This window comes from Monomorium pharaonis, chromosome 8 (assembly GCF_013373865.1).
Source record: "Monomorium pharaonis isolate MP-MQ-018 chromosome 8, ASM1337386v2, whole genome shotgun sequence".
NCBI classification, from domain to species: domain Eukaryota; kingdom Metazoa; phylum Arthropoda; class Insecta; order Hymenoptera; family Formicidae; genus Monomorium; species Monomorium pharaonis.
Window position 1 is genome coordinate 21374362 of NC_050474.1, and position 18972 is coordinate 21393333.

The 18972-nt window shown below is 47.0% G+C and overlaps 1 protein-coding gene across 3 annotated transcripts in view; it reads right to left on the reverse strand.

Annotated features, from left to right (window-relative positions):
* Positions 1-18972, reverse strand: part of LOC105832067 (bone morphogenetic protein 4) — a 40820-nt gene that overhangs the window by 12040 nt on the left and 9808 nt on the right. Inside the window, exons 3-4 of one of the 3 annotated variants that reach the window (XM_012672691.3) lie at positions 18345-18837; positions 15583-17770 (exon numbers count right to left, since the gene is read on the reverse strand). In XM_012672691.3, the coding sequence (XP_012528145.1) occupies positions 15583-16782 (1200 nt within the window). In that variant the 5' untranslated portion in view covers positions 16783-17770; positions 18345-18837. Of the gene's footprint in view, positions 1-15582; positions 18838-18972 lie in introns of all 3 variants that reach the window. The other 2 variants (XM_012672693.3, XM_028190089.2) reach the window with 2 other exon arrangements.

Here is an 18972-nt window from a genome sequence, read left to right on the forward strand (position 1 = left end):
CTTTTTAGGTGACTATTATATAGAGTATTAAAATAACAATTAATAAATGTAATATTTGCAAAAATTAAAAGTTATTGTATTCTTTAAAGTTTTTGCTTGTATGTGAAACGAGGATTGTTGATAGTATTTCCTTATCTATGTTTCAAGGAAGCTCGACAAAATTAAACATGATAATTTTAAAATTATCTATATCCGGATGTAAATACTAAAAGCGATTTAGCTCGGATTAAAAAAAAAGTATTTAAAAAATGCTCGCGTCAAACATTTTTTTATATTAAATCAGATTCCAGGATAAAAGACGCGTTATATAAATATTAATGTTAGATTTACGGAATTACTTCCTTGTACATTAAAATCAAGTCGCTCCTTACGCGCGCGATCTAATCGTCACGATATCGCGGAATCGCCGGGACATTCTGCATCTCGGTCGCTGCACCGGGCGTAGAATTGCGCCGTCGTCGGCGCGCAACCGGAAGTGGCGCCGTCGAAGCGAGCAGGGGGACACGACGCGCGCACGCGATGAATCATCGCGCGATCCGCGAAGAGACGCATCGTCGCGACTTGACGCCTCCGCAAACCCTTTTTACAGTCACTTAACCGCTTGAGTATCGCTTAACCGGCCCGGTTCCGGTCGCAGGATTGGCGCGCGAAAACAAATTTGAAGAACGCGGGCCGAGAATTGCGTCGCGGAGCGATCGAGCGGGCGAGCGAGTGAGTCACGAGAGCCTCCGGGAAACACGACGTGATCTCCTCCTCAATGACCTCAATTTTTTCAATTATAACAAATCGCCGAATTAATTTCCGCGATTGAGCGCGATTCCCGCTCTCGCCGCCGCGGACGCAGAAGCAGAGTTTATTCCGAATAAACGCCATCGATCTCGCTATTGTATGCTAATGTCGCGGCCACCGGGGATCGCGTGTTGAAACATTAATCGCGCCGTAAGAGAGAGAGAAAGAGAGAGAAGATAAAAGAAACATATAATTATACAATATAACGGCGATTTACACGTGTCGCTCGTCACATTAAGTCGAATTGATGTTAAATCTATCGCCGGAGTTCTTCGGCGACACGTGACACACATAAATCTGTTTTGCAAACGCGTCGCCGATACTCGCGCAAACTTTACGTTGATATTAACGCGAAGATCTGTCGCGATGATTCTACGAGGAGATCGGAGAGAAATCACCGTAACGAGTGATATATCGCTTCTTATATCGCGGTAAAGGCTCGAAATCGCATGATTCGGGGTCGGAGGACCGTCATCGTCTCCGTCGTATCGTGAGAACGATGGAAGTTGCGTGATCCGTCTTGTTATAAATAATGATAATAAATAAAGGCATTCGCGGGATTACGAGTGTAGAAAGCGCATTCTTGCGACCGTCCGGCAATATTTTAGACGAGAAATATCTGCTTTAATCGAAGCTCTGCTGTCCCACTTGCGATAAATCATCAGGAAATAACCCAGCCTATCGTTCTGTTCCTATTTTAACATTCAAAATTGAGTATTTAAATGATTAATAAGCTCGCTCGAAAATTTTTCCCTTCAAATCGCTACTCGAAATTATTCAATCAAGACGATCGGCTATATATAAATTAAATAAGCGACGATTATGCGTAATGCATAAATTGCTGCAGAATTGATGCAGAAATTGCATTTATCCGCTATATTTAAGTTGTAATTTGCAATATTATATCGCAAATGCTATATTATACCGCGTTAACGTTTAATAAGTAATAATAGACCCTTGTTGGTCCTTCAACGTTGTGCAACGTTATCAATCGTCGTCTCACGTTTATGCAAACGAAACGCATCCGTAACGTGACAGGGGTGACAGGGAAAGAGGTGAGAATCTCCCAAGGCGCACATCCCCGCGAAAAAATCTTTAATCTTTCCGGCGAATAGCCGATAGGACGCGTCCATTTGTTATTCAATAGGGAACAGTCAATTAATTCTTCAGATTACAGGGTTTTTTAATTGTTATGTCACAAAAATTGTAGAGAAGGTAAAAAGAAGCAGAAAGATTTTTAACATAAATTTAAAATGCGAGTGAGGCGCAAAGCAAAAGCGTTTTCAAAATTGTTAAAAATTGTCTGTAGATTATATTGTGTTTACTCCTATTTTAAGCAAAATGATATCATTATGATAAAATTATTTTTAAAACAATATGTAAAGATTGAAAAATGTTGCTTCAGAATACGATGTATGGGTGTTCAGCCGGGAATTATGCGGATCCTCACAGGTGCTTGATTCACCAGGCGGAATGCACGCATTGTGCAACGTCACGTCTTCCCTCCCACGTGTCCGTGGAGAGGGAGAGAGAGAGAGAGAGAGAGAGAGAGTGACACGTTTTGACATTTGGATTTGTTTATTTGCTCTGCAGGCGCGCGTTCGCGAAACGAACGTCTATTCTCTCGCGCGCGTGGCATCTCGTCCGGGCCGTCCTGTTCGGTCGACCGGGAACAGGAGTCAGGAGCGCAGGTCTCAATTTTGTGCAACAAGTATGTCCCGGATGTCTTCAATTGCCGGCGCCTTCCGATTGGCGCGCACGGCCAATGATAGATATCCGGATGCCCGGATAATGGACGTTTCAGTGGCGCGCCGAACGCCTCGGATGCGGCGGATAATCGTAATGAGAGACGGCCGCCGGCGATGCGATGTACCTCGCGTTAGCAGAAAACCATTAGGCTATTTATACTGTTAATGAGGATGATCGTAAAGCGCGACTGGAACCTTCGTCTGCCGATGAAGAGGCACGCACTTTCGAGAAGCCCACGGTAATCGAGCCTGTAATTCGAGTATCCGCAGTTTCAAAAGAAAAGAAATCAATTTTTATCTCGTCAAAGATAATGAATCCTCGTCTCCTGCAAGTAGAATTTAGGTCAGGAGAATTCGAGGCGCGACTCTGGATTCAGTTTTATCGAGATTTAATTGTCGCGATCATACAAATAACGATCTACGGCGGCAAGTAACAATCGTAATAACAGTGATGATTAAGGCTTCCCCCTCCTCATCCTCTTCGCAGTGCGTGCTCTTATCCTTATCTCATCTCGGTATCGCCGTTATTTAATCACTCGCATTCGCGAGTCCTTCTATCCGCGGCCTGCCGTCATCGTGACGTTGAAAAGCGCGTGAGAAATTTTCACGCGGCCTCACGCGTTTATTACGAGAACGCAGTCGGCGTGGCGTAATGCCGCGCGTCGATTTCCTTTCCCCCATCCCCCTATCCCCCTCCTCCTCCCTCCGTCTACGTCCGCGTGTCGGAGAATGTACAAAGTATATGACGTTTTGAGAATAAACACGAAGGTAAAATGCAGCGCCGCGCGATCGGCCGTGAATGGATTAACGCGCCGCGCATTCCGTCGGGCTTCCAGCTCTACGCGTGGCCTGTCGTTCGTCGTTGTCGTTGTCGAAAGAGCCTTCTCTTAAAATTTAAGCCACTCATAAATCTCGTTAGCGCCGATTCGAACCGCGCGATCGCCGCGTTTGTTGTCGCAACGGCGTCGGTCCGCCTTTGAATTATTTTCTCTCCCCGAGAATTTTCGGGCGAGCGGGAACACGTGACAACCGCTCGACCGGTTTATTGTACCGTATCGAAATAACGTACGGCTTTATTGGGGCGTCGTTAAACTGGAAAATGTGAGATCTCCGTGAGACGTCTTACGACGCGCGACAATCACGCGGTGACACCACGTCTGTTTACACTTTCGGATTATAAATATTTAATTATGTAAAGCGGTGCAGTGTTTACCTTCCTAAGGCTAATAAATTTTATCTTTTTCGGTTTCTTTATTTTCTTTCAAAATAACGTTGATCGAATTACTATAGCATTCCTTTCTGCCACGTGTAAACAAAATTTTAATTAACATATGAACTATAAATATTATATCATTCTCTCGGCTACGAATAAAATTCTGACCAATTTTATATATGTATAGAAATTGTACGTATAAACGAATATGGCTAAAATAGAATCGTTTTAATTAAAAGGCTTTAAAAAAAATCTGTCAACTCGACGGCGACGGCGCGCGGCGACTCGGACCCGATTAATAGATTCGTTCACATCGCGGGGTTATCGAGAGGACGGAAGAAAGAGAGAAAGAAAGGCATCACAAAAGCATCATAAAGATCGTAGCACAAGGTTTCCTCGCGATGCACTAAGCCGAGCCGTAAATAACGGTTTAGGACCGTTAAGTTTCTCTTCGAACGTCTTTCTTTTCGTCCATAAAGTTCGTGGAAATTAATTCCACGACGGATCCTGTTTATCGGGACAAACTGAACAAATTTCTTGACTCGTTCACAGATTTCTTCCACACCACAGATCGCATTATTATCTCGCGCGATAAGAGTCAGAATTCAATAATAATTGGCCCGAATAATTAATCGACCCGGCTTCGCCGCGCGTGACGAATTTCGCAACCTTCTCAACGTCGTCGTCGTCGTCGTCGTCCTGGACCTCTGCTTCACCGAACACGACGATGGAGCCGAGAAAAGCGTACGGTCCATGGTTAACTTAGCGATGTATAAAGGCACGGAAATTGCCCAAGTGCTCCCGATAAATCCGGCGGAGCAATCACCGAATTATCGCCGCAGAAATCCCATAAATATCCGCTTCACAAACATGCCAGGCTTTATCTTTCGGAAATTTATGCGTTCCGCGACGTCGAACGTGAGACGTGAAATTCGAACGGACGATCGCACGTCAACGTCGCAATAATAATAATATAACGTTCCGTTACCACACGACATTACGTACATTGATTTTCTTTCTCCCTTTTTTTTTTTCGCCTCGAAGCAAAACTCAGGACAAACAAGGCCCGCGTCAAGTCGCGCGACAGAAGAGTACATACTCTACTTTTTAATCATTATTAAATTAATTTACATTAAATCCGCATTTATCGTATCAGCGTTTCTCTCTCTCTCTCTCTCTCTTTCACTTTCGTCCGTTATGGAACGTGTTTTTCTTCATTAACGTTAAAATTTATTACCTTTAATACGCGGCTCTTATCGAGCGTGTAATCGTCTCGCGTATGATACCCCGGCGCTAGTATTAACCCGGACGTATTTGACGTCCGTCCGACGCACCGAGATGCTAAAATTAAACGCATTTTCCTCCAACAACATTGCGCGCCTACTGACGTTCATAAATTCCAACAAAGTACGCACCAAGATCACGAGGGACGTCTGTCTAATGAGGTATGTTACACAACGTGAGCACGGCAGCGGGGAGAGGTAGCGCGGTAAATTACGATACGACGCACGTCGCGCCGATGGAGTTTATAACTAGAAACAATTAATCGCCTAACGCGATTGACCGGTTTACTTGTCCGCCGCCGCCGCCGTGAAGAGGCGAGGCGAAAGACATCGGGACAATCTGTACCAGGGAGATACGATTATGCGATTCCCACGATTCAATCTTCGATTTGCCGCGGCTCTCTGTACTCTCTCCGCTTTTAATCACGGAACTCCGTCAAGGTTCCCGACCGGATTTTACACCGCGCTTCGGTCGGCCGGCGACACCGAGGAGGACTCTTCGAAATCCGATCGTAAACATCGTGAACGCTCCTCCGTTTTCTTAATCCGGACATCGACGGATTTAAATAGTCGCGTCCGCCGAGGCGCCCGTCGCTCTTCAACGGGTAACAATGAAACGCGAGGGACGAACGTTTTCTTAGGACGCCGCCGAACACACGGTACCCGTTATCCGCGGTTTCTAAACTCGCAGTTCTTTTTATTTGCGTCTCCATTATCCCGCGTTATCTCGCCGCTTGATCCTCGCTCGATCGGGGAGTAATCCGTCATAGTCTCTCTGCGCGCGTGACTTTTTCCTGCTTCAACATTCCTGCTGCAATCGAACCGTCGTCAATCTCGTATTCCCCTTCCTTCTCTCACTGTACGTTTCGATTACAATTGGTATAATAATGATACACGGTAGCATACGTGTCGAGTATGACGTTACGTAAAATTGAAGCTGACAGCAAGTGGCCTGTTCCTTTTATAGCTGAATATTCTTTTTTCACACAGTTCATTGTTCCTCCTTTTCCTTTTCTCGCTGGAGAGAAAAAGAGAAGAGATCAGCTGTGCGATATGCAAAGATCTAATATGTCAACTTCACGTGTTATCACCTTTATTTATTATGCGATAATTTGATGAGAATGTACAGAGGAGCAGAATATATAAGAATAAATTACTTTGTTACTAAATAAATTTTAGCATAATTCATCTTATCTCGATATCTCACAATGTGAGAAAAAAAAATTGGGCCCGGATGATCCGATCAAGAATCGAATCTTTTTCGTATTTTTCGGACGACTGCTCTTACCATTGAGCTATCCAGAACCGTACAGTAATATCCTCTGCTCCGTCCGACACCAATAATAAGTAAAGAAGTATTTCCTTGGCTTAGAACTATTAAAGACTACTAATTTTTTTATTTTTTTTTTTATTTTTTTGGTTACAACTTATCTCTAATTCAAACCATGCATTCTATATAACTAACATGCACTTATATAACTAAACACTAGTATATAGAGTATTTGTTTTGTGTAAAGAGACAATCAACACGAATTATAATCGTTTATAACATAGTAAGGAAGAATACTTAAAAACCTTCCTGCCTTCAGCACGCATAATGTTGAATTCCGTTCAACATTAACTTTTTACGCATCTTAACCTACGATTAATACAATTAAATTGAATATGTGTAGGGAAATCTTTTTTCATCAATTATAATCTTATAAATGTAGTAAGGGAGAATATCTAAAATCCTTTCCGAATGAATACACGTTTGTTACTTGGAGCAAGAGAAATATCAAGTGCGATCGATTGGACCGGGAATCGAACCCGGATCTTTCGCTTACCGAACAAGTGCCTTTACCACTGAGCTACCCGGGCCCTGTGACAATATTCTTCTTGTTATCGTTATGTATTGTGTATAGTCTGTAGCGCTGTACATACAGATTATTAAGGCTGTAGTGTACAGAAAACATAAACAGTTCGGGTAGAAAGAAAGCTCTAGTATATCGCAAAATCTTGAAGAGGATGAAAAATGCGATGACGAGAAACGTGATCTCTCGAGATTCTTTTCAGGCTCTCTCTCTCTCTCATTACAAGCAGGAACATCTAGGCCTTCACGCCTAGATATATCCGGCACTCCATATTGCGGATTTTACGAGGCAAATCACTTTGGAATTTCCCAGCGACATTCAGATCTCTCACCTGCGGCTAAGTCATCACTACTCCACGGTCCATCGACGGCGAAATCTTACTCATCACCCGGGATAACTTTCGAATCGGCCGGAATACGCGATATTCTTTTCGCGCCGGGCACATTGTGACAAATCGCACGAGCGTAAACCGGAATTTTATAATAGATATGAATTTTCGGAGAAAGCGACAACGGCGATTTAATAAATTCAACGAACGGCCGTTATTTATAACGTGGCGCACATTAATTCACGGTCGTCATTATTTATGGTCGCCCACTCGACGAGCGAGAAAAATTTGCGTAGCAACGTGCCGCATATAACGTATAATTACGAAAATTCCAAAGAGTGAATGATTGGCGAGAAATATAATTTAGAAATGATGATAATTAAACGAGTCGGACGTGATCGGGGGAGCTTCTTGAAGGCGGATTACGTCGGAAGGTTTCGAGGAGTATAACGCGGGTTATTTTCGTAAACTTGATCTCAAGGATTAGCAGCGCGAATAAAAGAAATAAAAAATAAATATATGTATATATATAAATGACGCTCTCGATTTCCTAAAAAAGACTCAAATTTGCATACTCGAGGATTTGCATAAGATCCGCGGAACATTTCCATATTAATCGGGCGCACTGAAAAATCGGGGCGAGACATAAAAAGAAAAAAAAAAGAAAAAAAAAGAATTTTGAGCCGCTCGATCGAATAGGACTAAATTTGGATCAGCTTCGGGACAGCACGCCGCGACCGCGGCGCGTAATCCCGCGAGGCGATCATAAATCTCGCCATTCATCGATCCTATCGACAAGTAACACGGGTATGAAACTCGACTCGACACTACAAAGGCGGCACCGATCAATAATCGATCGACAGGGAAAGAATTAATCATTCGCGCGCGAGCGCGTCGACGAAACCGTAGGTATGCAAATTGTTCCCTCTCGCCGAGAGATCGAATTTGAGGTCAGAAAATAAACGTTCCGCGCGGCGGAGTTTAAAGGCCCATTTGCCAAAAATTTGTCCGAGACGAGGTAATCGACGGCGATTCGATCTCGTCACCGTCCGCGGTGTCATTCCTTTTTTTTTCTTTTTTTTTTTTTTTTTTTTTCTTAACGAGCGAAATCCTCGGACTTTCGAGTCGTTCGGAGGATCGTCGCGCGTACATTTATTGCGACATTTCTCATCGGGCGACACTTCTGTCCGATTTTAGAAACGCGCGTGCCACGGGATTACGCGAACGATCTGCATCTTAGGGTAAACGGGATTGCGTCACCCACGGGAATCTCTCCCGTCGCGGAAGTAGTTACGGCTCGCGGTTACGACACCCCACGCCGCCCATCGGGCCGCGCGATGTCCTTCGCACCTCGAAGCACCTATTGTACCTCCCCGTCGTTGCTGCTATAGGACTCATTTCGGCCCGTATTTGACGAGATGAAATGGGCGTGCTTCTTTCACGCACGCCGACGGCGTGAGAAAACGCATGGCACGACGACGACGACGACGCCCGGTGTCGTTGGGCAATCGCCGTTAACACTCAAAGGTTAATCCTTTCGCGGAATCGTGTCACGATGTAACCGGCTGATACGCGCGTCTGCACAGGCTGCTGAATTGTTGTAATCCTTGATAGAGTAGGCAATCGCGGCGTATCGTGTAATTCCTGATAATGTCACGCGTGACATTTATGCCCGCGCGGGACTTCCTCGCGCGCCTTCCATTTCGACGTGCATGCCGTCTAACGGCGCCGCCGAGGTCTGCCGCATTAAATCTTTCTAATTTGTCATACGCGCGATCTCTCGCGGAACCTTCTCTGCATGAATAAATATATATATATATATATATATCCAGCAACCCGTCGTTCCCTCTCGTCTGCATTAACATGCATCCCGCGGCACGTTCGTATAATACAATGTTTCGTAACGAGACGGGGCTCAATAAAGAATGAAATTGATATTCAAGTATTTGTACATTTATACGCATCGCGACGTATTTTCCCAGGCGGAATTGCGTATTGCCCCGGCTAGACAAACTGCTCGACAGCTCGTCTACGCGTGTCCGTGCGCCGAAACGCTTCGCAATTCCACGACGTTGCACGACGCGGCAGATGGGAACTGGCTGTGCGGTCTCGCCGGCTTTCACGTTTCATAATAGAAAGATGAGAGCGACGTCGCCGCGTGGAACTGGTTGGCCGTGTATTAAATATCACCGATGCCGTTGCACGCACGCACGCACGCGGCAGGTATTCATGCACGCCAGAATGCGTGTACCAGCCGCCGCCGCCGCCGACGCCGCGCGCACGTGGACGCTCGTCGCTTTATTATCGTCGCGAGGGCGCATATCGTGGGCCCGGCACCGGCACGCACGTGCTCGTGCATGCGTAAGCGAAAGTGGGGCAACAAGGCGGACCACCCACGCGTGTGTCCTAACGTCGTGTATCCGACGCGAATACACGCCGATGGTCCTGATGACAGGCCGCCGCCGCCACCGCGTCAGATTGTTTACGGATCCTCCGTTGTTTTGTTGTCTCTCGCGAGCGTTTTATCTCATGTGCTGCTTACTTTCGTGGAACGGAAATGGCCCCCCCCGGATTGAACTCCGGATGGTTATGCAAATGTTATGCGCCACTCTGTGTACCGCTGGCACTTGTAACGTTAAGCTTCAACCCGAGAATAGTCATCCAGTTTCTCTCTCTTGCGTAAAACCGCGAGAAGAAATTATCTATTCTGTATTTTACTCGAGAGATCATTACGTGTATTAATTTATCTCAATATTTGTTTAAAAAGTAACGGGAAATTAAAAAAATTAGTATAGATTTTCGATTAGTAAATAAGTGGAGGGTAAAAAACAACGAGTGATTACTCTCGATCATTAGATTCGCACTTTTCAAGAGCTAATTCTTCGACTCGAAGCCCCCGATGGCCAGATGTCTGGGATTAGACTTATAATATGCATAAAATGCATTTGTGAAAATTGTCTATCGTGTTTTCGTGTTTTTTTTTTTATAATTGATATTTATAATTGATTACACGTGAAATTCTAAAAGAGTATACTTGGAAAAAATATTAACCTAAGAACTTTCTTTTTTCATCTTCTTTTCCCTTTCTTTTCAAGGAAAGTACGCTTGAATCGTTTCAATGTGATATTCTTGTGCTTTCTATATATACCCACACACGAGACGCCTACGCTATCCTCGATGCAAGAATCCTATCTAACTATAAATATCATTGATTATATAATTCTGTTCGACAACGTCAACTTGAATTATGCGAATTCGGCCTTAATATCGATTACGTCAAGACTTTTGACAGTGTCGAGATAATAATTCTATCTAAAGCCGATGTAACCACGTGGATGCGTGACACCTGTTGCATGCGCAAGATCAGTGAACGTCGCGCCGATGCGTTATATCTTTATAAAAATATATATATATATGTGTGTGCGTGTGCGTGTGTGTACATATATATAATTTTCGCTTTTATAAAAAAAGACATAAGTAGCTCCGTTTCTTTATTATTTTTATTTTATCAAAATGCCTGAGAAATTTATGCCTGCAATATTTAAAAAATTATACAATCAATATTAAAATACTACATGATTTAAGATAATACGATTTTTTCTTATTAAAAATGCAAACGGCTAATTAGAGATAAAATAAAAATAAAATGAAGGAATGTCATATTACAATATCTTTAAATTTTAAAGAGCTTCTACCGAAAGCAGCGGTAATTGAAAATTTCAGCTTGTTAAACTCGTTTGTGTTGTGGACTTTCTGAGGAGGATTAATAGACATCGAGACGGTCCATTAATCGCCTAATGTAGGAGAATTATCTCGAATCGGAAGCGCGAGAGAGAATTCGGAGAGCGGGTGGGACGCGCCCGCTTTTCGTCTTTAATGCGCGCACGAAAGGCCGCGTGGAGTAAAACGTCCAGGATTGGATAATGACAAGCCGGATCGCGGTGTAATTTCGCAGGAGGCGAGGACTATACTCCGGTCTGTCGGCACATGCTACCGTGGCCGGGCCCGACGAACGTCATTAAGTACGATGACGTACCAGGTCGCCACCGCGATTTTCTCGCCAGGCAATAACATTGTTAATAATCGAAAAAAGGAGAAGAAAGACGTTTCACCCGCTCCGCCACCCCCCCTCTCCCCCTCTCCTCCTTCCACCGTCTCGAGAAAGTTGCACACTCAATGGATGTAATTAGGGTAATCGTCGGCGGTGTCGTTGAATATTAATTGAGAGGCTCGAGAGAGCGAACCCGAGCCCGGTAATTTGTAAAACGATTGTATTAGCGACGATCTCGAAATTTTTAATTATCAAGAGCACGTTTATCGGCCCTTTAAATCTCCGCCGTCACGGCGAACGCGCGGCGGCTCGTTCCTGCAAATTCTTAGCCCGCATTAGAAGCAATCAGGCGCATTGAAGTAAACGAGGCTGATTACGCCGTGCCGCAACCTCGACTTATTTCGACGATGCTCAATCAACTCCGCCGCTGAGACAAGGAAGGAAGGAAGAAGAGGGGGAAAGCGGCGACACGCTGACGTCCAGCTTGAAGAAAATACTCTCGGAGAGTGCGTGCGCCTGATTTATAGTTATCGCGCGTATCGCGCGAGCCGCACGAAAAGCCGGCGCTTATAGTTAATTGCGCCGTCTCTCTTTCTCTCTCTCTCTCTCTCTCTCTCTCTCTCTCTCTCCGGCTACCTGCCGGTTTTCCCCTCTCGGGCGGCTTCCTTCGGAATGCGGTCCACGCTGGCCCGCGAGCTGCAGGCGCCTAGGCGTATTCCTTGACACACTTAATTACGCGACGGGGATCTAACAACGCGACCGACGTGGATCCCCGGCCTTTGTCCCTGCCATCCGGGGGCCCGAGCGTAACGAGGAGACTTCTCTCGTCGCGTCTCCGGCTTCTTTTTACATCTTCGACACGTACGTCGTTGCGCCGGGGTGCATTTGCAGAACAAAAGCCGCCTATGCGTCAGCGGCGAGCCCTTCGAGACGGCGTTCAAGCGAAACGACGTGGAAGAGACGCGACGAGACGCGACGAGACGAGACGAGAGGCCAAGGAAGTCTCGACGGAGGTTGAGCTCCCGTTCGTCCTTTCTTCTACCTCCTACTTTTCTCTCTCTCTCTCTTTCTCTCTTATACCCGTCTCTTTCTTTTTTTACCTTCTCGTAAGATGTTCATTATGCTCCTCTCAGTCGAGCTGGCGAAAGCTCGCGATTTCGTAGATCCAAGATGACACGCAACGCGTTCCCGAGATTCAAGGAACGAGACAATGTCCGGAGATACGTCCTCTCGAATCATCCCGATAATGGATCAATTTCAAAGGAGGACCGCAGCGCCTACGTTCTCTCAAAGGAGACCGCAGGAGAATGGAGCAAGGCCCCTCGGGAATATATCTTCTCAAGGAGTTGCTATTGTCTTGAGATATTTAATCATCATAAATTCACGCGAGAGTGTGACATCGCCTCCCCGAAAATACGTACATCATCGAGATGAATAAGTCACCGTCCCGCGAAGGTGCGATCACGGGACCTCAGAGAAATGAGGTCATCGCGACTGGAGATACATTCGGAAAGTGTCGTCCGAGACACATCTAAACGTTTCGAGATCGTCTCTCGTTGACTCGCAATCTTCGACGAAACGTTGTTGGCCCCCGCACGACGCAGCCGCTTCTCCTCGAAATTGAACTTTCTCCCGGGGCGCACGATTAACTCGCTCGGCTCCTTCCTTTTGTTCCCTCTTCGGCTCCGGAGAGCACGTCCTTTAAACGGATGCGGTTTCAGTGGGACGTAAATCACGGGCAACGCGCGGAGAACCCGGCCGTGTCACGTAATAGAGACGAGAGATGAGGCCGATGGTCGTGCGACCGGCGAAGATAAAGATCGGCGCGCGTATAATCCACGGCGAACGTTATCTGCGACAGGAATTGCATTCGGTCGTAAGACTGTGTGTTTACCCGGGTCGGCACACGACAAAGGGACGCGGCGATTATTAGCCGCGTCTAGGCAAACATCAACAGCGCCGCATATACCTGTGTGCCAGATCGCGCGTACACGCGAGTAGGTTTTCGAAAGCGGAAGGATACTTCTTCTCCTCCTCCGATATTAGGCGCGAAAACGATTCCAGATTGCGAGGCAAACGCGAAAACCGGAACCGGAAAGAGAGCGGGCGTCCTTCGCGCTTCGAAGCCGAGGTTGCGGCTCTTGAAACTTCAAACGGCGTCAAAGATTCGTTCTCTTTCATGTACGCGCGGAATAATGTGTGAAGTTGCAACGTAATATATATCGAGAAATAATAATATGTAAATAATAAAAAGTATCCGGAATAGAAGGAAAGAAATTAAAACGCGCGCGTGAGAGATCTGTGCGGCGTGATATAAGATAGGGAGGGGGAAAAAAAAAACAGGAACACAGAGGCCGAGCGAGAGATCGAGGGATTAAGGGCCCTTCCCCTGGGCTTCCCGGGTGCGCGCGCGTTTCGTGCGGAGCGTTTTACGAGACTAATGATCTGGACGACCACGCGACGTGTCACGCGTCTCCCCCTGGAACGGCATTGTCGTGCTTTTTCATCGCGCTCCGGACAGCTCGCGTTTCTCAGGCCGACGCGAGGCGACGCGACGCGGGTGCCTACGTGTGCAAAGGCTAATACCTTTTTTCAGCCCGGCTGGAATGGTCAACGAACCTGGGAACCCTCTCCCTTTTCTCCACCTCGACGACGAAGGTCCGCACGCCGTTCTACTCTTTCGCGTGCGGACGTTAATGTACGTTTCCCGTGTGATTTACAGGCGATCTATAAATACCGACGTGCAACCGGCGAAATCAATGGGGGATACTACGACGAGGACGCCTGGACTCGCACCACCTGCCTACCCTTGAAGAGTTTCGGTTGCGGGAGTACGCCGCGTATTTAATAATTCGCCAGGTCTATTTTCGTACGGTTATGACGCTCGACCGAGGGTTAACTCCAATCGCGAAAGTTCTTTATCCGTATCTCTTTCTCTCTCCCACGCGGGTGTAATTTTAATCTATAGAAGTCGATAGCGCTAAATCCGGACCATTCGATCCGTCCGGACTATTCAAATATAGCTCGCACGCAAGCAGACATATTGTAACGTGTACTTTAGATGTAACTTGAGAAATAAATTTTGTTCCATAAATAAAGGATGAAAAGGGGAACTCTTTTCATTTCTCCCCCAGAGCTTGTGAGTGTAAAAAGGTTCCCGGCAGATTCCCGGGTAATTTTCGGGCGTGGATTTCCGCCGTTACGAAACCGACGGTAAAAAACGCGAAACTCGAGATAAGGTTGCTGGTAAAGTTCAACTGTCCTCTATAGCGCTGGAGAGTCGAGGTTTTATTCGAGAGTAATCTCGACACAAACGCGTCGTCCTCGATCAACGAACTCAAAGCCGCGAATGCAGAGCGCGACGTCGTCGTCGCCGCCGCGCGCGCGTCCGCGTTCGTCTCTTATCGCCTCTGTAATAATTTAGGATTTATCGACTTTTTTCCACTGTGCCGAGGCGCGGATCGTCGATACGCACAAGGCGAGACTCCCACTTTTTTTTTGCGACATCGATTTTATGTAGCCTGGCAATAGCGCCGTTCGACTATCCGTTTTCGAACGGACGCTGCTTCTAGATCACTTCCTTTAAAAAAATTCCTAGATTTATTTTTCAGCCGAAAATCCTGCCAAATGTCAATTCCCTTTCTCAATCATCCTAAACATCCATTATCAAGATTTAAAACTCTGCGTCTCGTGAAGTAATTAAAAATTCTTCTGTATTGAAATCCACGTTCGGTATAAAATTCGTTTCTACGCGTAGCGCTAAAAGCTATTTCGCAAAAGCGTTTCTCGCTTCGTTAGGTTTGTAATTAAAAAAAAAAAAAAAAAATTTATTGCCCGGCGATCTTTATTCATGAAAAAATTCGAGCTATTAAAGTAATTCACGACTCATAAAAGTGCGAGGAATTTGGAACGCCTTATCAACATCGATGATATTTTTCCATCGATTTACAATATCTAAACTCAGCGCTGTACTTTCGCAATGTATCATACATTCTCGTCAAATTTGTGTCTCTCTTCGTGTGTATCACTCGACTGCTGACGGAACTAACGAAAGGTATTGTAACTGCACATTTTCGAGAAGAAAAATTTCCTTGCATAATAATTTTCCTAATAATCTCCAAAAGATGTCTTTCCTTTACCAATATTTTTATTTTTAAATTTAAGTATCTTAAAATGTTTAAGATACAAAGCTAGATAAACTACAAAATATTAATAAAATTGTATTGCTAGAAAGTAGCACTTTAAAATGATCGAAAAACTGCAGTTACGATACTTCGTATGCTCACCCCGGATGCTGCTTTCGACAACAAGGCTTACCTTCGAAGGATCAGGTATCCTCTGGAGTCCGAGGCCTTGCACGATGCTCCTCCTGATGATCTCCAGCTCGTCGTCGCCGAGGCTGTTCCTCGGCATCGCCGCCATATCCTCCTCTTCGACGCCGTCCTCGAGGAGGGACGGCGACTGCGGCGCGGCCAGCACCGCGTCGCAGAGCAAGCTCGTCGCCAGCAGTCCCAGCAGAAGAGCCCGTTGAAGAAAACCGATCCTCGGTAATCTCCAACGCGTGCTCGTTCGCCACGCGTTTCCACCGGGATCGATTTTCGCGGGAAATCGCGTAAACGTGGACGACGTGCCTCTTCGATGCACCGTTTCCTCGGCGGAAAGAGGAACGCGCTCCTCGCACGAAGACTCGACGATACCGATCTCAACTGAAGGGTTTCCCACGTTGACGCTGCTGTCGATCTTGCGGACGGCTGTTGGCGATCCACCGTTCACGTCGTCTCGAACGGACGCGTTAGGTGAGGTACGTTCGTTGCACTCGGAAAGATCCGTGGCACCGACAACGAGCGGAATCTCGAAAGCTTCCCGTTCTATCGTAATACTGTCCACCGCGCTACGGAATATCTCTTCGGTGTCGGACCTGTTGTGAGCCAGCAGGACGCCACCAGCTCGCCGATCGTGGGCTCGTCTGCGCCGCGCGATCAACGTGGCCGCGTCGACCGGGACGATGGCGCAACAAGTGCGGCGGCGGCGGCGGCGGTGGTCGTCGTCGTCGGCGATCCTGACGTTCCAAAGTCCTACCGCTGCGTCGAGAGCGCAGTCTCGCTCGGCATCATTGCCGGTCCTCAACGACGTCGCGCTCGTCAGGTCGCGATCTGTCACCCGGACGACATCGCCCTTACTCTCCGCGTGCCACGTATGCCTGCGACGTCTCCGGCGCGCGACGAGGTCGTCGGCGCGTCCCGGGCGCCTCCTCCGCGCGCGCTCCTCTTCTTCTTCTTCTTCTTCTCCTCCTCTCGACACGCGGCCGCATGTCGATGCGATAAGGAATCGACGATCGGGATCGGCGGTAGCGTTATCGGCGATCGCGCCGTCCGTCGCGCTGAATCGCGCCTCCACCGCCACCGCCGTTGTCTTCGTTGTCGTCGCTTTCTCCTGTCGCTCCTCCCGACCGTGCTCAGCCCTCGCTACGTTGTCGCGAGCAGTATCAATTCGAGGGATTATTGGGAGCTTGCCCATAGCCAGGGACGCGATCTCGTGGCCGGTCTCACGCCGGCTGCTCGAGGATCGGATGCCGCTTTGTCGAGAACTCCGGTGGTCCTTTGTTGGATGACTGGTATCCTTCACGGACGCCTTCTTCGCTCGGAGAACAAGTGGTATTTCCGAAATCCGGTTGATTCCAGCTGGTACCGGTTACTTCCGCGTTCACACGGCGATCTCTTCGCTCCGTGAAAGAGAGAAAGAGAATGAGCGCGCTGCGTCGGGTTGTCTCGTTTCGCTGATGCGATCGAGCGAGGTCTCCGATCGATCTCTCAGAGGCCGACGACGCGCGGCATTCTAAGAGCGCGCCGCGAGACGAAGATCGGTGCCGGATGTCCAAGTCGGGGAAACTTCACGTCACGCTTCCTCTTCCCGTTGGCGAACGGCGACGTCATCGCGCCGAGGCACCGTCGCGATTATGTGATTGACCGGCAAGCAATTAATCCGCGGATTACGATACCGAAGAACGATCTTCGCCGCCGAAGATTCTGCTTTGTGGAAGATGAAAGATAAGCTAAAACACTTCGCTCTCTCTGTCAGGTTGTGCTGCTGCGTCTCTCTTCTTCCTTTCTCTCCCTCCGGCCGCAAGGAGGAGGGAAGGAGAGCACGAGGGGACCCGCTTCGTACGAGTGCCGCGTGTCGACTGCTCGCCGCTATGATATCGCGTGTGCATGTATATATCCAGCGAGTCCGCTCCCGCCCGCGGCGCGCCGCGCAATGCGCGCGCGAGAGGAGAGCGAGCGAGAGGGCCGGCTGGGTGCGAGCGAGCTCAACTCTGCCGCCGCAGCCGGAGCCGAGCTGACAAGCGCCGAAGAGGTGTCGCCGAATGGGGTGAACAGGAGCGCGTTTTTCCATGTAAGAGTAACACGCGACGCGCGTAGGACATCCTGATCTTGGTTCATCCGCAATCCCGATTCCTGGGAGTCGCTCAAAGGGCATCCGGATCTCGCTTCGCGAAGGTAAACGGCTGTAAAGAGATAAATGTATTCGATAAAACTTCTTTCTACATATATGCGAGTGATAATTGATATTAATTCATATAAATTTATATTTTCCTTCGTGAAAGATAACGATCAGCTAACATCATTATCAAAGCTCTAAATCATGGCAAAAAATATTTATATTTATACTATCTTGAGATTGCAAGAGAAAACGGTAATTTTAGATGTAATTTATTATTGATATTAAGTGTATTGATTATTCGATGTGAGCAAATGTGATTGCAAAAACGCGAAAGCATTCGCGTGAGCCGAGTGAGAATCAATAAATAAATTATGTATGCATAAATTATAATTATTATTAATTATACATAGTTTTATATTATATGCTTGAAGTAATAAAGATTATTATTATTACATAGTTTTATATGTCAATATTTTATGTATAATTTGAAATAAAAAAAACGTGACATTTCCCCCTAATTTTTCTATTTGCGTGCATTTTCTTCCAGAGAAAGAAGCGTAAAAAATTACGCCTTTATTATCGAAAACTTAGCGCATAAAATAAGACCAATTCGGGATGAAAGGTACTCTAAAAAGTACCCAATTTAATATCTCGTACAAGGAGCGAATATTGAGAACACGTAGCGCATTTGACGATTCAATTTCAGTCGTTGAATCCCATCATCTCGAGATATCCGGTGACGGGTCCGCGTTCCCGTTCGCGTCTCGAGTGTCTCTCCCTTCGCTTTTTTCGTTCCCTCGCGATCTCGCGCAGAACTCGTCTCCTCGCGGCGGGCCGGGTAAAGGGCCCCCGGCGGCGGTTCTCGGAATTTTGTGCACCCGACTGAACGGCGGCCGAACGGTGGTAGACGGCGAACGAGATCCCGAGAGAACCACTCGAGTAATTCTCTCCTTTCCTCCGTTTCTTCTTCCTTTCTTCCTCCTTGCCGCCGAATCTCCTGCCGTCCTGCCGTCATCGCGTCTCGTCTTCCGGCCACTTTGTCTCGCACACCACCTTTCCCTTTCGGACTATCCAATGTCGTCCGTTCCAATTTCTTCCGTTATCGCCTCGACTTCAACCAGATGCCGACTACTACGGAGGCAAAAAAAAAATTAATCTTTCACAATTAAACTTCTAGACTTTATTCTAAAATTGTCGATCAAATTTCGAGACTCATTTCGGTTGTTAAAAGCGACGTACCTTCTCGCGTCGCGGCACCTTTGAGTG